General features: G+C 50.4%; 1 protein-coding gene across 1 annotated transcript in view; it reads left to right on the forward strand.

Annotated features, from left to right (window-relative positions):
- SLCO3A1 (solute carrier organic anion transporter family member 3A1) overlaps nucleotides 1-24,654 on the forward strand; it is a 90,707-nt gene that overhangs the window by 20,452 nt on the left and 45,601 nt on the right. Inside the window, exon 3 of the mRNA XM_044445003.1 lies at nucleotides 1,817-2,282. Coding sequence (XP_044300938.1) covers nucleotides 1,817-2,282 — 466 coding nt within the window. The remainder of the gene's footprint in view (nucleotides 1-1,816; nucleotides 2,283-24,654) is intronic.

The following is a 24,654-nucleotide window of genomic DNA, read 5'->3' on the forward strand; positions in this document are numbered from 1 at the left end:
CTTTCTCTTTTCTTTTTTACGCTCCGGTGGGTATAGTGGGCCCAACTCTCTCTTACAAGCCCCCCACCCACCTAACCAGGGTCCTGATCCAGATTGGTGCAGGGAGGCTCCGTCTCCTTGGGAGTAAAGGTGAAAGAAGACACTGCTGCTGGATGTGGCTTTCAAGAAATTCTGTCTTGAGAGTGGCTGGCTGCACCCCAGGGTGCTTCCGATGCTCCAAACAGACGTTGATTGCACAGAGGCTTCAAGTGGTTCCTTGACTGGGGAAGTGGGAAGAGGCATCGTCTTCCTGCCGCACCATGGAGAAAACTTAAAATAAGCCTCCTGAGCGATTCACCAAAATCTCCTTAAAGGCGAATCCAAAGGGAGCCCTTCCCTGAACGATACTGGCAAGGAACTTGCCTGACCAATGGGATGGCAGGACCAGCGTTCATCAGAGTACAGATTTTGGAAAATCTTGGAAAATGCTTTCCTGAAAGGTGGTGTAGGAAGCAGTCGCCCCTCCCCGCATTTTTCTGGCTCTGTGTCGACTTGGCTGGCGGGCCTGAAACAGGGACTCGGAGAGGAATGTCCCGGGGGCACAGTGGCTGCCCAGATGTGGCCGGATGAGCCTGCAGAGGCTGCAAGCCTCGGGCTGCTCTTGGGCCAGCCTGGGAGCCGGGGGTGCGCCAGAGGGAAAGCTCTTCAGCTTGAGGGCTCGGGCACTGGGGCTGGAGGAACGCAGCAAATTCTCACGCGCAGTAAGCATTCTCACTCGCGTGTGCCTGATTGCGTCCCTCCTGCTGTTCAAATTGTGCACCTCGTGACAAATGGTTACATCGCACCTCGCCTTTTTCAGTGGTTTGGGGAAAAGTGTATTTGCACTGGGCTGCATTGGGGCATTGCAAGCGAGGCAGAAAGGGCTGAGGGGCCCGTCTCTATGCTTCCTCCATCCATCTTGCTCCTGGCGTGGTTTTAACGCCGGTCTAGGCTCCAGAGTAGCAAGATGCTCCCCTTTCTGAGGAGGGGCTGTGGACTGGTGTGTCCAGTCCATGGCTGGCCTGCAGACACCCTCTGGTCCGACCCCCAACACCTCCAGGTACAAGGATGAAGCAACTGCAGGTGAGGAGGCGCCCTCTTCCCGGGACAAAATGAGGTGCCGCCAATTCCGGGCCCCGTGCAGCCAAAGGCACCCCGATGCTGTTAAGCCATCCTTTCCACAATCCGGAACACTAGTGATGTGTTGAACTACTGTCCCCATCATCCCCAGCCAGCATGGTTCTGGCCAATGCTTGCTGGGGATTATGGGAAGGGTAGCTAACCAATCTGAAGGGCAGCAGGGTGGGGAAGTCTGTCCTGGAGAACTTAGGAAACCCTTTTCTTTAGATATTCCTTACCAAATAATACTGAGCTTGTCAACTAGTGCTTTCTCTTTCTCTTGTCTGGCGAGTTTGGAAGTATCCCATCTCTGACAGAGGCCCCTGAAAGAGGACAGAGGCTTGCTTTAAAGAGGGATGTTGACAAAAGCTGTGTTTGCCTCTGGTCCAACATATTTTTTCCATTCTCTGGAGGCAGTCTTTTTTTCCTTTTTTCTTTTCCTTTTTTCTTTCTTGCTCGATTTTAATTTAATTTTAAAGGCTTTGCATTGCTGTGCTTGCTGTAGAATAATAATTGCACTCCAAAGTGGTTTCTCATAAGATCTTTTCGAGAACAGCTGTGCATCCCCTTGTGCACTGGAGAGAGCCAGTCAAAATGGCAGAAAGGGAGAAAGTTCTGCACCAAAATGTATGGACCAGGTGTTGAGTAACCTGTCTCAAATCTTTCCCTTCCCACACAGGTGAGTGTCCTGACCACCTTGGAGCGAAGATTCAACCTCCAGAGCGCCGACGTGGGCGTCATCGCCAGTAGCTTCGAGATCGGAAACTTGGCCCTCATCCTTTTTGTGAGCTACTTCGGGGCCCGCGGGCACCGGCCACGCTTGATCGGGTGTGGGGGGATCGTGATGGCCCTCGGGGCCCTGCTCTCGGCACTGCCCGAATTCCTGACCCACCAGTATAAATATGAATCTGGGGAGATCCGGTGGGGAACCGGAGGGAGGGACGTTTGTGTGATCAACGAGTCCGCCAGCGACGAGGGACCAGACCCGGATCGTATCTGCCGGAGCAGGACTGCCACGAACATGATGTATTTGCTTCTCATTGGCGCACAAGTCCTCCTGGGGATTGGGGCCACGCCTGTGCAGCCGCTAGGAGTTTCCTACATTGATGACCACGTGAGACGGAAAGATTCTTCTCTGTATATAGGTAAGCGATGACGCTTCCTGGAGGAAAGCCTTCAGCCCTTTCAGTCGAACTTGCCCTCCTGTCTTGCGAAGAGGGTCAAACATGGGGTGGGATCGTGTCCTTTGGTTCGGCAAGACGCCTCTCGCACCCTCCACAAATAGTGTCACTCGGCCTTCTCCTGTCTGCTGCTCTCCAGCTGTGAGAGTCTACAGTTCCCATCATTCCTAGGCAGCATAGCCAATGTGTGGGAATGATGGGAGTTGCAGTCCAACACATCTGAAGAGTACCATGTTGGAGGAGGTCAATGCCACATGTTCCGGGTTGCTTCTGGTGTTTTCTCTGTGCCAGACTCCCAGCAGCCTTGGTCCTGGCATTTTTTGCAGCTGTACAAGATGAAGTACAAATTTGATTCCTTCCTTTTCCTCTCTTCACGTTCACAGAGGAGGTTGGAGGCAGAAACAATAGGGTGTTCACTTAGGAATCTGCTTTCTGAACCAACAGACACTCTCTCTGGGGGCTGGCTGGCCCTGGCTGCAACAGAAATAATGCAGACATTTTCTCCAGCAACTTGCCTGCTTGCTTCATCCTGCAGAGAGAGGAAGACATTAGCTCAGATCCTGGTTGTGTCCTGTGTGGACGTAGACAGCGAGAGAGTGCCGGAACCTGGCTACTTCTTTGATTCCTCTCGCGGCAGCGTTTGTGCTTGTTCTCACATCCGTGGGCCTGTGTAGCGTAAACGAAAGGACAAGTTGTCGTGCACCCCTGTCTAGAAGTTCTCTCTTCAGTGTGTGGTTGTAGCAGGACTGCTCTTCCGCTGGTCTGGAAAAGGCCTCGGTGACCACGGACCCTCCTTTCCACCTTCTAATTCCATAACGCACAAGGTGCCCCTTCCTCATTTCCCAGGTATAGGCAGGAAACCCAGCCAGCAGGTTGAACAGTGCCCCAGTGGGCTGCCTTGTAGGACTGGTGTGTTGCACACAGTGGGGTGGATGGGTCAGGAGTCCGTGCAGGCCTACTCTAGAGTAGCCTTCCCCAACACGGTCCTCTCCAGATGTGCTAGGCCACAGTCTGGCCAGCATGTGCATGCAGCTGGCTTCCAGAGGTTGATCTTGCAGCATCTATCGCATTCGGTCGCGTCCGGGTGTCCCCACATTCTGTCGCCTGCTCCCATCACCAGATTCCCTCAAGTCTGAATGTTGTTCCCATTCAAGCGGAGATGGGGCTTTTTGCATCTGTGCCACTGATTAGTTTCGGGCCACATTTTTTCCTCCAGACTTCCGCAAACAGTTGTTTGCTTCAGAGCAGAGATGGGCCTAGTTCATAGACCAAAAGGTTTGTGACAGAAAAGCAGTAACATTTGGAAACTAGATGCGTTTTGTGGATGTCCGCGGTGACTGGATGGCAGCAGAGAAGATGTGATTACAGATAACCCGTCTTGCATTGTCTTTCTGCTTCTCTAATTGCGATGGCAGAGTGGAGAAGGCCATTCCTTTTATTCTTGGCTCAAGGCCTTGGAGAAAGCTGCGGATCTGCTAAGAGCCCCTTTGGTCTGAGAACCGCAATGAGGCTGCAGGCAGCCAGGAGGATATTCTCCAAATCTCCTCTGACCGAAGCACCCAAAAGTCACTACGGTTTAGATAAGTTTGGACTGACTTGGCATTTATTGGTTATTTATCTATTATATGATTTGTGGGTAGCCATTAGTTTTATGAGTATTAGTACCTTACTTTTACATCCCGCTTTTCTTTCTCTTGCAAGAAACCCACAGCAGCTTACAAAGTTTTCCTCCTCTCTGTTCTATCCTCACAACAACAACCCTGTGAGGTAGGTTAGGCTGAGAGCCCGTGACTGGCCCAGTGGGTGCTGTGGCCCAAGTGGGGACTAAACTTGGATTTCCTGAGTTCTGGTCCAAAATTGTAACCATTGCCCACACCGGCAGTCCCATCCCCACACGGCGTCTCTTAATTCCCCTAAGGGCAAATTCCTGTGCAGGTTTAAACAAAAGCAGATCTTGAGCTCCCAGAATGTTCCATGCAAACTACGGTTGTAGGACTTGTTTCTGTCTAAACATGCACAGATTGCGCCACAAGCCAACCTTGGGGATGTTCTTTCTTAAAAATTTATGACTGGGGCAGGGTGGAGCATCTTCCGGTCTAGTGGGAAGGACATGTTTTCTTTCCAAGCTTGCAAGTTGTGTAGGCATGTCTTAAGGTTTGGAATTTTGTTTTGCACTTGGGACCAGAAATGAAGACTTTGCATGAACACTCTCATGAGTAACAGTCGTGGCTTAAATCTTGGCCTGCAGTGAGGGCAGCTGAAGGTTCCAGTCTGAAGTGGTGGAAAGGACACACCTCTAGCCTTGTGCCGGCCTTGGAGGATGGGCCAAAAAGTGGGCGGCCATGTTGAAAATGTAGCAGGAGGCTGGGATATGGGAGAGGGTGTTCTGCCTGGCCTGGGGCAGATTCTTCGCCAGATCTGGGAGTCCAGGAATCGCTGCTCCCAGCCCGCCTGCCTGCTTTTCCTACTCCTTTATTGACTATGAAGGCTACTCCATTTCTTCTGAGAGATTCTTGCCTGCAGTAGTATACCTGATGGTCATCTGGATTAAATTCACCCATGCCTGTCCATTTTAGTTCACTGATTCCTAAGATGTTGATGTTCAGTCTTGTCATCTCTTAGTTGACCACGTCCAGCTTGCCTTGATTCATGGATCTTACATTCCAGGTTCCTATGAAGTATAGATCTTTGCAGCATCGGACTCTCCTTTCACCATCAGATACATCAGCAACTGAATGTCCTTTTGGCTTTGACCCAGTTGCTTCATTCTTTCTGGTGCTACTAGTACTAGCCCTCTGCTCTTCCCCAGTAGCATATTGGACACCTTCCGACCTGAGGGGCTCATCTTCCGGCATCATATCTTTTTGCCTTTTGGTACTGTCCATGGGGTTTTCATGGCAAGGATACTGGAGTGGGTTGCCATTTCCTTCTCCAGTGGAGCAAGTTTTGTCAGAGCTCTCTGCTATGACCTGTCCGTCTTGGGTGGCCCTGCACGGCAGAGCTCACAGCTTCATTGTGCTACGCAAGCCCCTCTGCCACGACAAGGCAGTGATCCATGAAGGGGATGAACCACTAAGACTCAGAAGGCCTGTTCCTGGTGGAGGCATGGACCAACACAACTCCCTGAATGTTCAGGCCCTCTCCTTGGGGGCATCAAGTCCAGGTTCGCTTCAACACTTGCCTCTACATCCCTGCAAGGGAGTCTGTTCCCCCACCCCGCCACCCCGGTCCTGGAGGCAGAGTTGGAAAACCGGAAAGAAAACCCCTCAGTGGCAGGTGTGACAACAGGTGAGCCTTGCGAGACATTCCTCTGCCAGACGATGCAGGCGCTGAGCACCGTGGATCCGCGATCGGTGTGCTTCACGACGGAACGTGCAGCCTTTGTGCTGTGCCTTCACAACGTGGATTGCAGTAAGGAGCCAACGGGGGAGGCGCAGTGGGCCTTCGTAGATCCTGCTCCGCACTTGGAGACTTTGCAGAGCCCCAGCCTGCTGATGGGTCCCCCGCAGGCGTGCCTTTCTGCCCTTCCTCCTCACTCCACTGTGAGCGGCTGCCAGGAAGGGATGCCTGTGTGAGCAGCGCCTTCGGTTGCTCCGTGGCCTCTGGTCCCGGAATACAGTGGGCAGAGGGTGACTTGGCACTTGCACCGTGCGGGTTACTATTTTGGCCTTTAGATTTCTGCTGGATGACCTCACCACTGTGGAAATGACGGGTTACCTCAAATAGAGCACCTCCACCGGCTGGCCGTTTTGCTCCTCGTGATGGCGGGTGCCCACGCCAACCTGCTGCACGACAACGCCTGAGACGTGGAGAGGCCCAAGGGGGAGATTCCTGCAGAATCCCACTTCTGGATGGTGTCTGTGTCTGGAGCGTCCCACAGTTTGGTCAGAGTTTACAGATCTCTCTCGTGCCCCCTGCCACCACACCGTCCGTTCGATCCTCACCTTGAGGCAGGTGAGACTGAGAGACGACCGACCGCCAAGCCAAGATCCCCTGGAGAGCTTCATGACAGAATGGGGAGTAGCGCCCGGCTCGGCCATCCGGGTGGGACAAGGGGAGCTGCCCCAGAATGCTGCACGGACCCCCCTGCCCGAGTGGGTTCCAGCCAGCCGCTCCCGCTCGCCTTTCCCGGCCTGTGTGCTGAGCTTGCACCGCCTTCACTGGGCCCTTTGCGAGGTCGTGGTGGGTCTGACGGAGATTTTTTGAAGAGCGTTTGCATCTCGTCCCCTGGAGCCTTCCGGTGCCTCTCTCCCGTTTCTCAGCAGCATTTTGGCTGGTGTTCCGCCAGCATTATCTCAAGAGTGGTGCCAGGCCTTGTCCGAAGACATTTTGCAAGTGCAGCAAATATCATCAGAGACCACAACAGAGGGTGGCTGTAGCAACAGGCTAGAGGTTTGCTGTTGTTACATGCCCTCAAGTCACCTCCGACTTACGGTGATCCTATGAATGGGCTCCCTCCAAAATGTTCTGCCCTTGAGATTCCTGCTCAGCCCTTGCAAATTCAAGGCTGTGGCATCCTTTATGGAATTGCTCCATCTCATACTTGGCCTTCTTTTTGGGCTTCTATGTAACTTTGACTCTCCCTGCCATGATAGTCTTCCTCAGGGAGTCTTGTCTTCTCATGACATGTCCAAAGTAGGACAGCCTCACTTTTGTTATTTGCTTCTAGGGTAGCCTCTGGCTTGATTTGGTCTAGAATCCCCTTGATTGCCTTTCATTGGTCCAGGGCGTTTCCAAAGCTCTCCTTCAGCACCATCGATCTTACTTCACTCTTCAGCTTTCACACCCAGTGCGGTGGATCATCTTGGCTTTCTTATCTACGATGCAGAGTTTTGCCCTCTCGTCCTAGGAACTTCCTGATATCTACTTTTCATCTGTCACTTCGATGGGATGGTTCATCTCTATTCATTCTAAGCAAGCTCACAATTTTCCTACTCCTCGAGCAGAGAAGAGCCCAGGTCAGTACAAAGTACTTGGTTTCCATGCAGAAGGTCCTAGCTTTTATCCTCTTGAGATGGTGGACTGTTCATGGTTCAAGTCCATCTTGCCATGTCACTCATAACTCTTGACTGGTAGTACTTAGATCCATCTGTTCGCAAGCACCCTCACAGCACAAGGCGGCTGAAAAGAGTATTTTCTTTTTTAAACCTTCTAGTATTACCTGCTATTGTTAAGCCAGCCTTACCCAGAAGTCCTGGCCAGTGATGTTCGAATCACCCAAAGACCTGCGAGTGGTTCCCAGGCCCCCTTCTGTGCACAGCGAGGTGTCAGAAGCGTCCTTCCGTTGAAAGGGAAACTAAGATGCCCGTTCTGAGCAAGTGTCATTTTAAATTCCATTTGTCTTTGAACACACAGAACATTTATGTCTTGGGGAAGCTACACTTAACCCTCGAAGCACTACTGAGTGGTGTATAGCCAAATTTAGGGTGTGTCTGTGTGGCCCCAAATTGTGCAGCCCCCAGCAAGTCCGAGGGGCAATGATGGCCCCCTGAATGGACCGCCAAATTCTTTATTGTAACTCCTCTTCTATGGCCCTGCACCAATGTCGGTCCCAAGATTGCTCACAGCAGCAAGAGCCGACCTGCCTGCCTCAAACATTTAACACAGTGTTGTAAGACGGATCAGAAATTAAAGCACTATTGTTCAGTCATTGCAGCCCTCCTGAGAAATACGCAGATCGCAGAAAGTTCTTGGCAGCGTTTTGTTTCGGTAGTTCCACGTGACGGCGGCTTGATAAAACTCGCTTGTGCACCGAGCAGGGAGTGCAGGAACCATCGCAGCCTTTCGGCTCCTCTCAGAAGCCCCGTCCACTCGTGCAAGGACTGATCCCAGCGCGGGACGGGCGCGTTTCTCATTTGGCTGGGCGGGCACGTTCCTGCCAGGCCGAATGGCACACGTGCACAGGCGTGCCCAGCAAGCCTGCTGCTTGGAGGGAGGCTGTCGATCCCCTGGTGGCCCCGACCCCTTCGATGAGCCGCCGGGAGCAACGCGCAAAGCCTCCACAGGTGCAGACAGGCCAACGTGGCAAGTGGCCATTCATCCGAATGGCTGGCGGTCTATTTCCGTGCCAGAGGTGGGGTGCCTCTGTGCACTGGGTGCTGGGGAACATGGGCAGGGGGTTGGACAGAGTGCTGGACTGGGTGGACTTTGGCCTGATCCAGCAGCGCACTTTCTCCAGAGAAAGCCTCCTTGCTCTCTTTCCTTAGCGGGCCTGGATAGATCTTCTGCATTCCTGCTGGTGATGGCAAGAAACCAGAAAACTAAATGAAAGCATGAATAAGGGTGTAGTTCATCTGGGGTCATAGCTGCAATCCATCAGTGAATGGGAACCCCCTTTCAGCTCAGTGGGGCGAAGCCATGGGTGCACTTAAGCATTTACTGCATTAAAAAGGAGGAGGAACATAAACCGCATTGTCGCCCCTCCAAGTCCCCAAAAGGAGCACAGCAATTGCTTCCCCGCATCATTTTGCTAATCGCTTTCCTGTGCAAGCCACGCGGGAGGCAGGCGGCATCCCACAGCGGGCCTGCCTTCGCTGGATCAGCCACCTCCGTTCGTTCGTTCGTTCGTTCGTTCGTTCGTTCGCACAAGCATCACTCCACTCGTTGACGCGAGCGGGCGTCACCATTACCAGGCAGTGAAACGTGCAGTGGTGTGAGGAGCTGCCAAGATTTTGCAAGTTCCAGAATCCCACACGACACTTGATTTGCATGTTATGCAAATAGGACTTGCACACAACCTGTTGGTGGGCGACTTGGTTTTTCTGTTCCCGGGAACAAGAATCAAATGATGCATAAAGTATTGCGTGCAGTCGTGCCCTCTTTGGTTTTTTAATTTACAATTCGCACACCCTGCCCTGCCCCACAGCCCGGCCCCTCTGTGCTGGGGGGAGGGGGGAGAATCCAGAGCTCCCCAGCTCAGCTGCTTGTTTCCAAGCCCTTCCCTCCACTGGAAAGGCATGGCTTCTTTTGGCCCACAACTGAGATTCTTAAGGTCCACTGCACCGTAAATAAATGTGAGCAATTTTTCAGATTGTACAGAAGTGGGGAAAATATACACATACCATAAAAATGTGGACTTTTTATCATTTTTGCTGCAGTGGATTCCTGCATGCAAGGAGTGCGTGTGGTTGATTTGATTCCACCCTTGTTCCTTGCCGGGACTTTCTTGTTAGGAGTGAAGTGCTGATTCTCATCACTGGGGGTCAGAACCAGGCAGGAGCGGCTTTGTTTGAGAATCATTAATGCAGAAATGTAAGAGATGGGCTTGGTTTTTTGTTTTTTTGTTTTTTGTTTTTTTGACAGGGCCATGTACCCAATGCTTTGCAAATAGCAAAGACAAAAAACAGGGTTTGTCCCAAAGGTGTTTCCATTCTGGGAGGGTTTTTTTTTTTAAACATTGAATCATAGAACAGTACAGTTGGAAGGGGCCATGAAGGCCATCGGGGCCAACCCCCTGCTGTTGCAGGACACCAAGTCACTCCATCCCACTCAGGTGGCTGCCCAGTTTCACCTTGAATGTCTCCAGGGTGGGAGAGCCACCACCTCTCCGGGCAGCGGGTCCCACTGTCGTGTTGCTCTGACAGTGAGGAAGTGCTTCCTGATGTCCAGCCTGACTCTGGGTTGTCACAGCTTGAATTCTGTTTATTACAGTCACATAATGCTACTTTTAAAATACAGTAAATAAAACATTTCGATGAAATTGTTATAAAACAGGTTGGATGCATTTCCCCCCAATTTGCATTGAAATAAAAAATGCATTGCAACCCTCTCAGTGATGCAGGTTAAATCTTCCCTGGGAATGAAGATGGGAAGCTGAGGAAAGACTATGAAGGCATAAACGTGCCACCCAGTTGCGTTTCCATATGCGACCGGTCTTATTCCGATGCCGTGGAGTTACTTGCCTGCCACGTGGGTTTCTCACCTTCCAATTAGAAGCATCATGACTTTCACAGAAACAGAACGGGTGAACTTCCTTTGGGGGCAGTTCATTCTTCTTACCATCTAAAAGGAAACCTCTTGTAGGATGCTAGACTCCAAGGGCATGTTATAAAATAAAAGCATGGTAGATTCAGAGCAGATCCAAGAAAGTTCTTTGGTTTTAGACCAGGGCATTCACTTCTGTCAGGTGTGAACTGGTGAACTGATGGCCACCAATTTGGATGGCTTTAAAAGGAATTTGGGATGTATTGGTGGTGGTGGTGGGGGGGAGCTGCCATGGCTGTCCGTAGAGAGGATCACTTCTGGACCCCCACCCTGTGACTCTATTTCTAGCCATTGGAATGGGGCATCCGGCCATCCCTCCTCGTCACAGTTTGTTCTTGAGCCGTAGCATCTCCCTGCTTCCCTCTGACGCCACTTTGGGCAGGCGATAAGAACAGAGGAAGAACTTGGTGCTAAAGATATTTTCCAGGGCTGTCAGGAAAGATTACTGCAGCTGTCCTTAGCCAAATGAGCAAGGCAGAGCTTTTCAGAATTCAGCAATGCCCTTTTCACCTTGGCACAGAGAGCTGAGCAATAAGCTGCGTGATGCAGGCAGGACATGCTGGAAGAAGAGAATCTTTGCCTTAATCGCTCGGTATCGAGAGAGTCTGCAGCGTGGAGTGGCTGGCCCAGCCTTTCCAAAGCTATGGCCCCAGATGTGCTGCTGGCAGGCTCTGGTGAAAGGCTGAGCTTTGGAAACTTTGGTGGGAACGGTTGTCCATGAGGTTCATTCCAGGGGCTTGGAGCTTGAGGCACCTTCTCTGCCTGACCTGCCCCATCCAGGACTGTACATGTCATCAGGAGTCACGCATGACATCGAGGCAAGAGTGTGATGGTGTTTTGGAAGTTCAGTACATTTACGTTAAATCCATTGATTAAATCCCATACATTAATTGAAGTTGCCACAAAGAACAGTGCCAGGATGGAAGGGCAGGTGCGCAGGCTGTGGGAAAGAGTCGCACACCAGTCCTTCAGGGGAATGGGGTGCAGGGAACTTTCCTACATTTAGTATTCGGTTATTGCAATTCCATGCTGTTCAATAGCAAAAACTCTCTGGAGAGTTTGTAAAAGATCCATAAAACCTGTAAAGGTTTAGAACTTTATGACACCAGAATAAAATAAAAAACCAAATCAAGGTCAGCAGCTGGGCAAAACTCAGCACAGAAAAGTCCACAGAACACATTGAAAAGCAGAGCTGAAGGTCCAAAGGGCCTGTGTGATGCCAGGGCGGGGGACTTTTCACCAGCCGCAAAAACACAGCAGTGCAGGTGTCGCAGGAGGGCTGGAGGAGGGTCTCCACCAAAAAGATGCTTTTTTCAGTAGGCACTCGCCTCACATGGTAGTGGCAGCAGGAAGAGGATGTCAGAGGAGAAGTGTAGGCTCTGGGTGGGTGAATGTGGGGTTCGACACAGCCAGAGTCTCTGCACATGATGTCATGCAGGCAAGGTCAGCCTCGCTGGCGTGCGCCTCCCGTTGGCTTCTGTGCCACCCTGTCTCCAAAGCATTCTGGGCAGGTATGATTAGTCCATACCAAAGAGATTTGTAAGGACACAAGTGGACGTACAGGCTAGGTTCACAAGTTGGGAAAGCAACCCTGCGTGGTTGTGCCTGACAGGCGATCAAGTGGTTTCCATCCTAGCGTGGTTTCCACCCTCCTTGCCCAGTTGTCCCACTGCTGGCACGTCCCCTATCAGCCACTGCCCCTGAAATGCAGTCCCTTGTTGGATGGCTGGAACAGCTGCTGCAGTTGCTGCTCTTTCCAGGGGACTTGGTGGCAGCTGCATACCAGGACTGCGGAAACCATGATGCCGAATTCAGATGATCAGTGAAACCATGGTGAAGTGTGGAAACCACGGTGAAGTGTGGATACTATAAAACAGGCTGTCGTTTCTTTTAATGGTTTCTTAAAAAAACAAATACACCACCCTGAAGTACCATAGCAGGTTTGGACTACATGATAGATCATTGCATGCAAGAAATCGCAATGGTTTGTAGGACGAAACTGCATCAGTGCATATTTAAAGAGGGCATCCGTATAAGGCACGCTCCCTTTCTGTGTGTTTACTGTAACAGACTGACATCACTTTCCCTTTGGCATTTGTCAGATGGATTTTCAGGTGCTGGGAAACTTCGATAATGCTATTTGTTCTTGCGTGGAATCAAGGAGCACTTTGTGGAAACTTTGTTGCTTGTTAATAAACAGCTTATTGTTAGGCCGTTCGGTTGCAATGAGAGCAGCCCCTTCGCAGGCCTTTGTTGCAGGACAATGGGCTTGTTATTCTTGCTCCCCCGGCCCCTCCCAGCCGTGGGATCCGTGTCCCTGGTGATTAATACGATCGTGCTCAGTCTCAGCCCGTATCAGCTTGGCCCCTTTCCAGAGGCTTTTTAACACCTTGGACTCCTGTGGCAACCGTCCCCCTGCTGCTTGGCACGTGTGCCGCCCCCCTTCGGGCAAATCGTCTGAGCAGCGGTGGGCAGAGCCGATCCCGTTGACTCCCAGGCTGGGCCCACTGCGGCAGGCCCTTCCTCCTTGGGGCTGTCAGTGTTCAGGGGACTCCTTCTCGTGGAGGTCAGCTGGATGGTGTCTCCCTGCAGGAACCCTCCTGTGCTTTCCCACTGCTTTCTCACCCTTCTCCTGGCCAGAAAAAGATGTTGGAGAAGCTGTGCAATGATTGCCTTTTGATTGGGGGTGCCCTTTGCTAACGCATACACGCAGTCACGCTGTGCTTTCCTTTCCAGACAGTGTCTTTGCACATTCCTTTTCAGCGTGTTATTGGATGCACATGCAGAAAAGTTCAGTTCAACCCAGACTCGTTGGCATCTGCCACAGGCGAAGCTACTTGGAGTAGGGCTCCAAGTGATGGCCTTGGCAGACAACCAGAATCATACCTTCTGCGGATCAGCCTCATAGCTGGGGATAGTGGGAGCTGTAGTCCAACACATTTGCTGGGCACCAAGTCTCCCATTGACAGCCATTTCCTAGGTGCTGTTTGAAGATCATGGATTGGAAGTACTAGAGGTTTCTCAGTGGCCTTTAGATGCCACAGCAAATAGAACCTCCGTGTTCAGAGACAGTGTACCTCTGAATGCCAGCTGCTGCTGCTGCTGCTAAATGACAAGGAAGGGATTTCATGTCCTGCCTGTGCATTTTTGGAGGCCCCTGGCTGACTGTTGGCAGCAAAGGGACTGCACCTGATACCCTGTGATGGTTGATCTCCAGACTGATGATCCTTTGGACAGGTAGCATTTCCAATGGGCCTTTGATTAGCAGAGGTTTGCTCCTTGGTGTATTTCCTTTCCATCTTGATTTCTGAGCTCATGGCTTCTTGTGTTTTCTCTTGAAAAACATTCCCAGAGCTGTGCTAAGTATCACACAGTCCTGCATTATTCGCATTAGTGAGGGATTTAAAATAAACTTGTTTAACATAGAAAGTAAATGCAAATAAACCCGGTTTGCTCTAGCTAATGTTATTTGTAATTAGTATATGTTGCAATTACCCAGCAATCAAGACCACCTGGATCTTATTAGCAGCCAGCTAACTATAGGCAGTCCTCCTAATTGAATCTGTTCCAAGCAACAGAGGAAGGAAATGGTAGAGAACTTGAAAAAGCTGGCTGTGTTTACAGCTGTGGGCCATGAAGAGAAGGGCTGATGGGCTCTGCGGACAGGTGGTAGGTGTTCAGGTAGGAAGCAAAGCGGCTTTTGTCAGTGGCAAAGGACTGATTGAGGTTTGTTTGCTGAAACCAAGGTTCAGTTAACATTCTAGAACCTCCATCAGCAGCCCGTGGTCGCAGTTTGCATGGCAGCGGAAAGGCTGTGGGCCTCCCTTCTTCCTCTCTAGCTGGCTAGAGGGAAACCAGCCTGTGCCTACAGAAATATCTCTGAGCAGGCCTGTAGCTAGTGGTACAGCTCCGGAATATATTACCAGGTATTCATAGCTTGCAGGGCCTTCCCTTGTGATCCTAGAAGGCCCCTTTCAAGCAGGAACAGGGCTGGCATTGATGCTAGGCACGGGCAGGCAGCTGCCAGGCACCGGCACCCTGATATGAGCTGTGCCACAAAAGCCACCCTGACCTGTTTCACCTTTCTGCCTTTGCAACCTGCTCCTTCCCCTACCACCTGCCTTGGTGGTGCTGGTGAGGAGGAGGAAGGTGCTGCAGCTGCCGTGTTTGTTGGCTTTCGGGCTGTCATGCAGACAAGCCCCAGCCATGATGAGGATGAGGAGGAGCAGCTCTCTGCCCAGAAGGGTGTGTCTGTATTTGGGGTGCCTTGCTGAAGGACCTTCGAGAACCAGAGCTGGTCCTTTGCTGGAAGTGAAGGATGACGTTGACAGGAGATTTGGGGAACAGGGGACTGGACCTTCCTCCTGCTGTGATTCAGTAGAATGTGATCTGGGGTGCAGGGTTTATTTCTCTTCTCCATTTAATAACACATAATGTTTCTAGTCCTTAAGGCTGGGAAGAGAGTTTGAATATGCACTGGTGTTGCCTGCCAGAGTCTCAGAAGCTGACGGGAAGGGGCTGACCAAAGCCCCTGGAAGGACCTTGTAGTTCTGCTTGGGTCCTTAGCAGAGGGACTGAGAGTGAGGGGTGAGCAGCGAGAGGGAAGGGGTGCATTGCGTGCCGCAGCTGCTGGCAGGTGTTCTCCTAGCTGGGGAGAATATGCTAAGCATGGCCCTGAACCTGCACAGAGAGCAAACCTCAGTTCAGTGCCACCTGCTGCCCGTCCCTGCCTCACTCAGGTGACTGGCAGGGACACCCAGCAGCGAGCGGGCGAACCCAGAGAGCCTTGTGCCTCTCCATCAACAGCTGGCTTGCTTCTGAGCTGCAGTCCACGCCCTCGGGAGGAGATCTGAGAAGCTGGCTGGGAATTTCTGGCAGCCCCCACCTGGCCTGCGTGTTCGCCCCTGGGCTGCAGTGCAGCAGACCTCCTGCAGCTTGCCCACGAGCCCGGCTCTTCTCACTGCATCAGCTGCCGCACTGTTCGCCTCCTGTGAAGAACTCGACAGATGCGAGCCCGTTGACTTGGGATGGCCCAAGCGGCCCAGCGCCACATAGGACCCAGTGCGCAGTTAGGTAGCTGCTGGGCATTCTTACTCGCTAGTGTGCAAAGGCTGGGTTCAGAAAACTTCGACCCGGAGCTTTCATTGGAAGCTCAGGTGACAGCAGTGGCGAGGAGCGCTTTCCTCCAGCTTCAGCTGATTCATCAGCTGCGCCGCTACCTGGAGTACGACTGCCTGGCGACGGTGACACATGCGCTGGTGACTTCCCGCCTTGACTTCTGTAATGCGCTCTACGTGGGGCTACCCTTGAAGACGGTCCGGATACGTCAATTGGTTCAAAATAGAGCTGCCAGGCTGCTGACGGGGACTGGGAGTTATGTTCACATGACTCCAGTCCTCCGTCAGCTTCACTGGCTCCCCATTGAAGTCCGGACACAATTCAAGGTGTTGGTGATGACCTATAAAGCCCTAAACAGCTTCGGCAAGGGGCGGCATAGAAATGTTTTAATAAATAAATAAATAAATAAATAAATAAATAAATAAATAAAAACACAAAAGAGGCCAAATATTGGGCTGCTCCTAAACTCTGGGTTGTTGCTGAAGCAAGAGTTACTGTGCTGTCTGAACCCAGCTGCTCTAACAAGCCATTTGTTACCCATAAAGAACCCAAGAAGAGAACCATGGTTTCTCGTTGGGTTGTGAAGCGTGGGTTGTTCAGCATGGCTTGTTATCTTGCATGGGTTCAGACAACACGGTAACCCACATTCGGTGACTGCTCACACTGAACCCTTAACCATGGGTTATTGTGTTGTCTGAACCCCATCAAAAGATCAAAGACTGTTCATTATATGGGACTTTGTAATGATTTTCTTTAGGCTACTGGAAGGAGAATGCTGCCGATTATCCTGAAAAATAAGCATGGGCATGCACTATTCAGTGATTTACTGATTATAATGGCAGCTCCACACATCTGTTAATGTTGATTTTTATCCCCCTCCACACACACACACACACAAAAGGGAAAATTGGTGGAGAAATGCTGCAGCCCTTAGGTAAGAGGACTTTTGTAAGTTCAGCAGAGAACTTTTCAAAGTCCTATAATTGTCTGTTAATATAAAATTGCTATATCGGAGATACCAAATTCGAAACAACAGGAACAAAAATGGGCATTTTTGAGAGATTGCTTCATATGGTAGAAGCTCTCCATCCTCAGATAAATTTTATAAATTGTCCTTTATAAATTGTCATTGTAAAACCCATTCAAATTCATCTTTATAGCCTAATAATATTTTATGTTCATTGCTTTTAAAAACTGTTGTTAAAATTGGTGCCAATTCATGCCATCCTCAGTTCAATATTTATGTCCCAATTAAGGCATAATAATGACCCACAAGTGGGTTTAGATTTGGTTATGTTCTTTTTTCTTCAGGTAAAGTTGTGAACCTTCTAAAAACCAGCCTGTCAAAAGCATCACCTACCATGCTAAATACTAACAGAGAAGATTTGGAATATTGGAATATTTGGAATATTAAGTCCCTCATTCTTCATTCTCTGGTGAAGCAGCAGTGAAATTCCATCTCCCTTTCTTCTCATTAATAACATTTTGAACCATATTTTCAAGTTGTCAGTTGCAATTGTGTTGGTTTTTGTCTTTTGCAGTGCCTTATAGAAGTACTGTCTCCCCTTTGACTTTCCACATTTTGTTACATTACAACATTACAACCTAGAACTGAAATGGGTTTAATTGACACTGTTGCCATTGGGTGGAGCCACACTGTGAAAGTGCATTTTTGTTTTGACACACAACTTAAGAAAACAGAAACAAACTGCCACTTCTTGGCTACACAATTATTCATTCTGTTTGGTGTGACTGTGGTGCAACTCATTTTCTCTCCACCAAAACATCCTCCTGGAGCTGGCACAGAATCTGCCCCAGGAGGTTTGGGCAGCATCCAGCGGAGTCATTTCGCACATGAAATGGTGTGCTAGTGGAATGCTGCCGAATCTTTCTGCTGCGTCAGCGGTTTTCTGTCAGGCTTGTGCAGATCAGGGGCAAGGCTTGCATGACGGTTTCTGCAAGCGCGTGCAGCTGCTTGCATGACTGTGCATCTGCAAATCAAAAAACCCTAGAACGGTAGAGTCGGGAGGGGCCCTGAAGGCCATCGAGTCCAGCCCCTGCTGGTGCAGGACACCCACTCAGGTGGCTGCCCGGTTTCTTGACTGCACTTGGCTTCTGCTTTTCTGCATGGCCGGGAACCTAGTTCCCACTGGTGCAGGGTGCTAACAGAAGGACGCTGCTGGATACAGACTGATCTATAGGTAGATGCCTTGGGAGGGAGAGAGGAGCGCTAGACCTTTCCTTGCACGAACACAGCCCCCTCATCTAGTATAATTTTTTGCTATAAATTGCCGGCAATGTGTTCATCAGGGCCAGTCCTCTTTGTATCGATTCACTGTGCTTTCACGTTGTACTTCCTCCAAGGAGCTCAGGCAAGTGCACATGGTTCTTCCCTTCCTTTTCATCCACCCGTCAGCCCTGCAGGAACTTGAGACCACATGCCTGTGGCCGTACCCGAGCTCCAAAGTCTCATCTCAGGCTGGCTGGGAATGCCGAATGCTGCAGTTGTTTATTTAAAGCATTTCTATTCTGCTGCCCAGGCGAAAGGAACCCTGGAGAAGCTCACACCAGCCTCCAAATAGGAGGAAATCTTGGTCTGCAGGCCCACAGAGTATAAAAAGTCACAGCACAAAAAGAAAACAGACAGGGAGCGAAAAGAAGCAAGTGTCCATTTAGCAAAACTGCTGGAAAACATCTGGAGATGGAGCAGTTTGCCACTTATTTTAAATTAAATGCTTGTTCTAATGCCAATGCTTTAAGGTACAATCCTAGGCATAGTTAGACAGAAGGTTCTATGATTTTGTTGTCTTAAAATTCTGTCTACATCTGCCCTAATGTCCTAATTTATGCTTTAAGGAGTGGCTGTCATAAATTGGTGTAAACCTGTTTGACGTGCACATTATTTTGCACAGATGGTTTGCTGTTAGCAAACAAGGGGTTCTATCAGTGTTCAGGACAGATAAGCAACACAACCAGCCCTGCTGTTTCCCAGCCCTTCAGCATCCCAAGAGGGCAGCCCTTTGGAGAAGAAACTCCAGGCTTTGCACCACAGAGAGATCAAACCTCCATCTTGGGTAGGGGAGAATAGTGTGAAGACTGTTTCTTGAGCATTTTTGCTGCCATTTAGGCTTCAGTGCATTCTGGAATTTGCCTCTCACTTTCTCTCTTCTTGTCCCCGAAATAAAAATTACAGCAGTTTGAAGCAAAATTCAGCATCCGTGCCATGTGGTTCTAATTAAAACGAACAAGAGATGTACAGCTAAAACTCTGCATGAGCCTCCTTAAAAAGTGCCATTAATAACCCTGCCTGCTTTGCAACTCTTTTGGAGAAAAGAATTAATGCTCCTGAATACAGGGGACATCAAACAGAGACTCTGTGTGGAAGAATCCATTCTCTCTAAGGAAAAAGATTTGGTTTTCTACCCTAGAGCAAAATTCAGGGGTGACCTATCAAGGGTATATTTATGCTGTGTAAGTATTTAGCATAAATTGCCCTTACCAGCTGTTACTGGAATATTTGTTTTAAACTTGTGATCCTGTTTGCTGTGCTGAAAGTCTCCAGGGTGACTTGCAATCCAAAAATGAAGCAATTTAAACGCGTGTGTGCACAGCAAGAACACCCTGTTGTTACGTGCCAGCAAGTTGTCTCTGAGTTATGGTGACCCCATGAAACACACCCTCCAAAGGCCCTGCCCTGGAGCCCCTCCCAGCTGCCTTCATGCAGACCACCCATCGCACAGCTGGTCCTCCTTTTCTCCCTCTGCATCCCATTTTCCTAGCATGATGGTCTTCTCCAGGGAGCTTTGCCTTCTTGCGATGTGCCCAAAATGCATGTCAGGAGTGAAAGAAGCCACCCAGGGGGAGCTTGCGATCAAAAGAACATTTGCAGCTTCTTCGGACGTGCAGGAAAATGGCTGCCGGCAGCCCGTGAAGGGATTGCCAAGTCGGACGCTGCACAAGATGCTTTAGGACCTGCCAGTTGTGTGCAGCTTGGAGGAGGGGTTGGGGGTCAGGCGGGGGGGGTGACTGGGCCCTTTGACAGAGGGGCAGTGGAATAAAGCCATCGGGGATGAACACCAGGGTGAGGAGGAAGACAGTGCCAAGGGAAGAACCTTCAGGAGAAGGCAGGTTGGCATGCCTCAGGTGCCCCCGTCCCCCAGGGAAGCCCTTTTGGGCCAGGGAGGTGAGCGTGTCTGAGGTGCCCCTGGGAAGCGACGGACCGGGGCTCCCGTCAGCTCTCAAGCCTAAAGGCTGCTCGTACAGCGCCAGGCTTTCAGCAGCTGTTTTATGGCAAGCTTTTGCTCGCTTTGTCCTGGCATAAGACCATTTGGTCATCTTTGCTTTTAGGGAAAATTCTGGCTTGATTTGATCTAGGATCCTCTTGGCCGAAATTCTGCCAGTCCAGGGTATTTACAAAACTCTCCTCCAGCACCGTCTTTCGAACACATCAGCAGAGCAGAGCTAGCTGCAAAATGCTTCTAATCTATGGCCAGCATCATAAGTTCCTCCTCTGAAATTGATTCTTAGCATGGGAAGCTTTAATCTTGCGTGATCCCTGACTCCGTCTCAAAAGAGTGTTGACCACCTCTCTATGGGGAAGTAAGGAATTTTAACTTAGCTCCGATCATTGGGCAGTTCTTGGAACCAGGCATCTAACCATACTATCTTCCATCCATAGTAATTTCTCCAACCCACCACTCTCATTTTATGTTAGATTACAGTTCCTATCAACCCCAGCCAGCAGGCCTGTGCTTGTTGGGGATGATGGGGTGGTAGTCTAACAGACCCAGACGGTGTCAGGTTTGGAATGACTTGCCGCATCCTTCCTGCCACCATCTTGAATTTGCCCCACGTGCGCAGAAAAGCGCCATCTTGGAGCTGCAGTGTGTGGAGTGGAGTGGAAGAGGGAAGCTTGAGCACTCGCATTGCCAGTTAGAGGAAGAAGAATGGGAAAGTGGAGGGAAGAGCAGAACGGGGTGATCTGGAAGGGGTCATGGCCAGCCAGCTGGCATAACAAACAGGAGGACCCCACACTGCAGCATTTTGTCCCTGCTGCAATGTTTTGTCGCAAGCCCACAAATGAAAACTGTCCTGCCGTCAGCTGAGGGGCCAACGTCATCTCCTTGAGCACAAGGAATATGCTTGGCTGGTCCCCATTTGCTTTCCTGCTGCCAGCTGCCACCTGGCTAATGCTCTCCAGTCTGCAAGACGGTTGGCCTTTGCATAAGTGAGCAACTCAAGTTTCTCAAGTGAATTCTGGATCTCGGGCTGGATCATAATGAGCACACGCTGCCTGAAAGGAGGTGCCGCATCCCCCGATTCCCTGAGCTCAGCTCCCTGGACCTTGACCCGCTTTGTAGCAGTCAGAGCTCCTGGCAAGCGCAACCAGTGTTCCTGGAGCGCTTGCCAGGACCTGAGGCCCACCTGCTGTGCAAGGTGCAGCCCTTCCCTGTGCCGCCCGAAGCAGCTGCAGAAGGAGACTGTGGTTCTGCAGACATCTGCATGGCAGGCTGGGGCTGAGCAAGGAAAGAAGGCCTGCAGTGTTCGGGGCCCCAGCTCCAATCCTGGCTGGCCCCGGTTGCTGGAGTTGGTTGCCCAGCTGCTCTAGTCAGGCCGCGGGTGGCCTGGGCATGAAGGCGATGGTGCCGCCATCTGGGATGCGCCACACCTGGGGACGTGCCGTGTCCTTGCAGCAGGGGCTGCGCTCTTCTGCTCTCTGTATCCTGATATGCTGCGGGAAGCACAGTAAAGGCTGTGAGAGCAGGAATGCGTGGAAAGCCAAGCAGTCCCTGATGGGCTTGGGGTTTGGACGGCTGGACACCAGCTCATGGGCACCCTAATCCAGAATGAGCCCCGGAAGCCCCCATTCATTCATTCATTCATTCATTCATTCATTCTCATATATTTATAGGCCCCCTATAATTGCTGAGGCCTTTTTAGGTGGCTTACAATATAAAACAGTAAAAACACATTAAAATCAATTAAAACATAATAAATTAGACATCTATAAAAGTAATTAAAAAGGGCTGCAGCATGCAGGCTAAGTGTTAACAATTTTCCAAAAAAGATATGTCTTTGCCTGGCACCGAAAGGAGAATAGAGATGGTGCCAGGCGAGTCTCCCCAGGGAGGGAGTGCCAGAGATGGGGGGCAGCAGCAGAAGAGACCCTTTGCCTGATTGCCACCCTCTCCTCCCCTCTCCCTGAGGGGTGGTTCTCCTAGAAGGGCCTCCTGAGCTGTCTAAGGGGACAGGTAGGTATCTATGGGTGTAGACGGTTCTTCACATTCCTCCCGTGTTGGGAACAAGCTGACCCACTGGCGTTCTGCTTGTTATTTTCGCCATGCAAACTTTTTCCTGAAGCTGATTCTGGGCACTCTGCCACCCAGATGGGCAAGACCTGAGTGGCTGAGCAAACCTATCTGGGTCTGGGCTGTTGCAGTGGGGACCCTTCGTGCTGACACAGGTGTGCTACAGGTGGGTGGGTACATCAAGTCATAGTGTGTGCTTTGAAAACTTGCCCTTGAATCAGGTCTTTAAAGCTTGATTGTTTCAAGTGGTATCGTTTCTGCACAGGCTGATTTCCCAAAAGAAAGCTTATCTTTGACGTCTTCTAAAGCTGTTGGAGAGAAAAGCTTAAAGTTGCATGATTGGGGAGTTATCTTTCCATGGTGGTACTTGCATGAAGGCCACAGATTTCCCAATTCTCCTCTGGAAGCTTGACTTTCCCACAGTTGAGCTGCTCAAGAAAGCAAGCCAGTCTGAGGGAAATCTTAGCCTGCAGAGGGAGCGGGTGGGAAATGGATCGTCTTCTCTTGCATGAAACCAGTCTGACATTTCAAGAACTCCAGTGTCCATCCAGACTCTGGCAAACCGGGCAGCTGTTCTGTGCTCATCAAACACGAATCCCTAATGCATATAAATAGAAGCGTGCAACAGTTTTCTCAGACACCCAGAGGCTGAAGGGCCCCCACATTTCTGCCCCTCGGGTTGCAGGAGCAATAGAAAGCAGCGCAGCTTCTTGGATCCTTCCAGACCATTTCCCACCCGGCAACCAAACCTTCCTTAGCAGGTGACAAATTAGATGACATCCAGAGACTTTGGATGAGGTTTGCCCATAGCGGGTGACCAGGGATGCCTTCTCCCTTGTAGCCTGAAAATTGATACCAAAATCAGTTAATGCAGGAAATAAGTGCTTCAAGAAGTGGGTGATATATTATTCTGGAATTCCTTCTTTCCAAACTATGTCAGTTTGACTTAACTTCCCTTGGCCAGGCTTGCTAGGGCAGATCTGTTAAGCCCTCCTGCAGAGCTCTATTCAAGTTTATCTACTTCAGATCGAAGTCATGTTGTTTCTAACGACTCTTACGCGTCTCCAAAGAGAATAAGAAATTTCCTATTCACTTGTGAGTTTGACATGCTTTTGGCAATGACGAGGAGTTGTTGCTACCAGGATGATTTGGGCTGAGTTCAAAAGAGTCAATGTATTCTGATGTTTTTAGGTCAGGTGCAATTCAAGAAGGAGAAACGCAACATTCTCCAGGAGGTGGGAACATGGTGAAAATGAACGATTGGAAAGGATCGATGGCTAAGACAGTCCTGAATGAATTGGGCCACAACACAAGGCATCTTTAGAGAGGGGGGAAAGTCTCCCAACATGGCTGGCAGGGAATGCTGTGAGTCATAGAATGCTTTTCCAGCTAAACATGCACGGGAAGGGAAGCTGGCGTCCCTCAGGTGGCTCTCAGGGCCCAGTAGAGCTGCCTCAGGATTGAGCAGCCTGTTTCGCAGCCATCTTCTGTTGCCAAGTGCAGCTGGAAAGGCATGGCAGGAATGTCCTGTGCACAGTCATAATTCACAAGGCTGTGCAAGAACCATCCTTTGCTCCGTGGTGGGGCCCCAACTTTGTACAAAGCAGGCCTTTTGCTTATACCCTCAAATCTGAGCTGTGGACATGTGCTTCAGAAAATGCTCCAGAATTTTGCTGTGGCGCCGTGGCTCTGTGGCAAGAAGGGTGTGCGTTTGGAAGCCTTGCACACTGAAAAATTGCAAGAGGCAGAGGCTGGTGGGGTTTGGCCCCTCTTACTGGACTGCTCCACATTCAGCGGCTGTGCAAAGCAGCCCATGTGGGGGTAAAACGCCTCCTGAATGACACACACAGCAGTTGCACATGTGTGCAAAACTTTGATGCTCTCTCAGTGCATGGGGGGTTCAAGCAAACTCCCGATGGGGAAAGGGGTGCTAATGCGGGAACGTTTGGAATCCAGGTTGCCTGAAAAGAGTGCAGGGAGAGAACGAAAGCTTGGTCTGGCCACACACCACCTGTGCATTCCCTCGCACCCCAGGCCCAGAAAGCCACCGGGCGTGTTTCACGTTGTGCACCACCTCGTGAAACTCCGGAAGGAGCCGTGTTTGCTTGTACTGTTCGGAAGGGTTTTCCAGATCTCTGATGTGTGAAATGATGGGGTGGCATATTGCTGACTGAGTTGTCAGAAGAGAATCGAGGGATATTGTTTTTGACAGTGTTTGCTTTCCCCTGGCATGTTTTCTGCGTCCGTCACTTTCCTGAGCCTTCTCAGATTTTTATTCACTGACCCGGAGTGCCAAACTGTGCAGATCAAAGGCTGCCGCTCAATCTGGATGTTGTGGCTTGTTGAGTTATCAGCTGGATTTAAGTCAGTAAAATCATCAGATTTCTTCTCCCCATTCATCTTTTCTCCATTACAACCCCGTGAAACGCAGATGTACAGCCCATGCTGGGGAAATGATAGGTGATCTTTGGAGAGATACTTCAAGAATCTCAGTGCCTGGGGAAATTATTGAAGCTTGCAGTGTGGAGAAAAGGAATCCCCTTCATGACACTTCTAAGTCTGGGGACGGGGCAAAGGGGCACCAAAAATGTGCCAGGAGAGGACAATGATTAGAGTGTTGGACTTGGGCTTGGGAGATCCAGGCCATTTCCACTTGGCCATAAAACTCACGGGGAACTTTGGACCAGTCAGTCTCACTGATCTCACAGGGTTGTTGTGAGGATAAAACAGTGAGGAGGACCATGTTTAAGCTGCTCTGGGTTCTTCACAAACGGCGGGGGGGGGGGGGTGTTCTTGCTAGTGCAATGGATGCTTAGCTGCCCCCATAGTTGTTGTGTTGATTTGCTGCATAAGTCTAAGTATTTTAAATTGTTATACTGTTATTTGTTTTGCCATAAAACATTCTGAGAGCTTTGAATGCTGTGAAT

This window comes from Varanus komodoensis, unplaced genomic scaffold (assembly GCF_004798865.1).
Source record: "Varanus komodoensis strain SLA01 unplaced genomic scaffold, ASM479886v1 scaffold46_3, whole genome shotgun sequence".
In the NCBI taxonomy this organism is placed as follows: domain Eukaryota; kingdom Metazoa; phylum Chordata; class Lepidosauria; order Squamata; family Varanidae; genus Varanus; species Varanus komodoensis.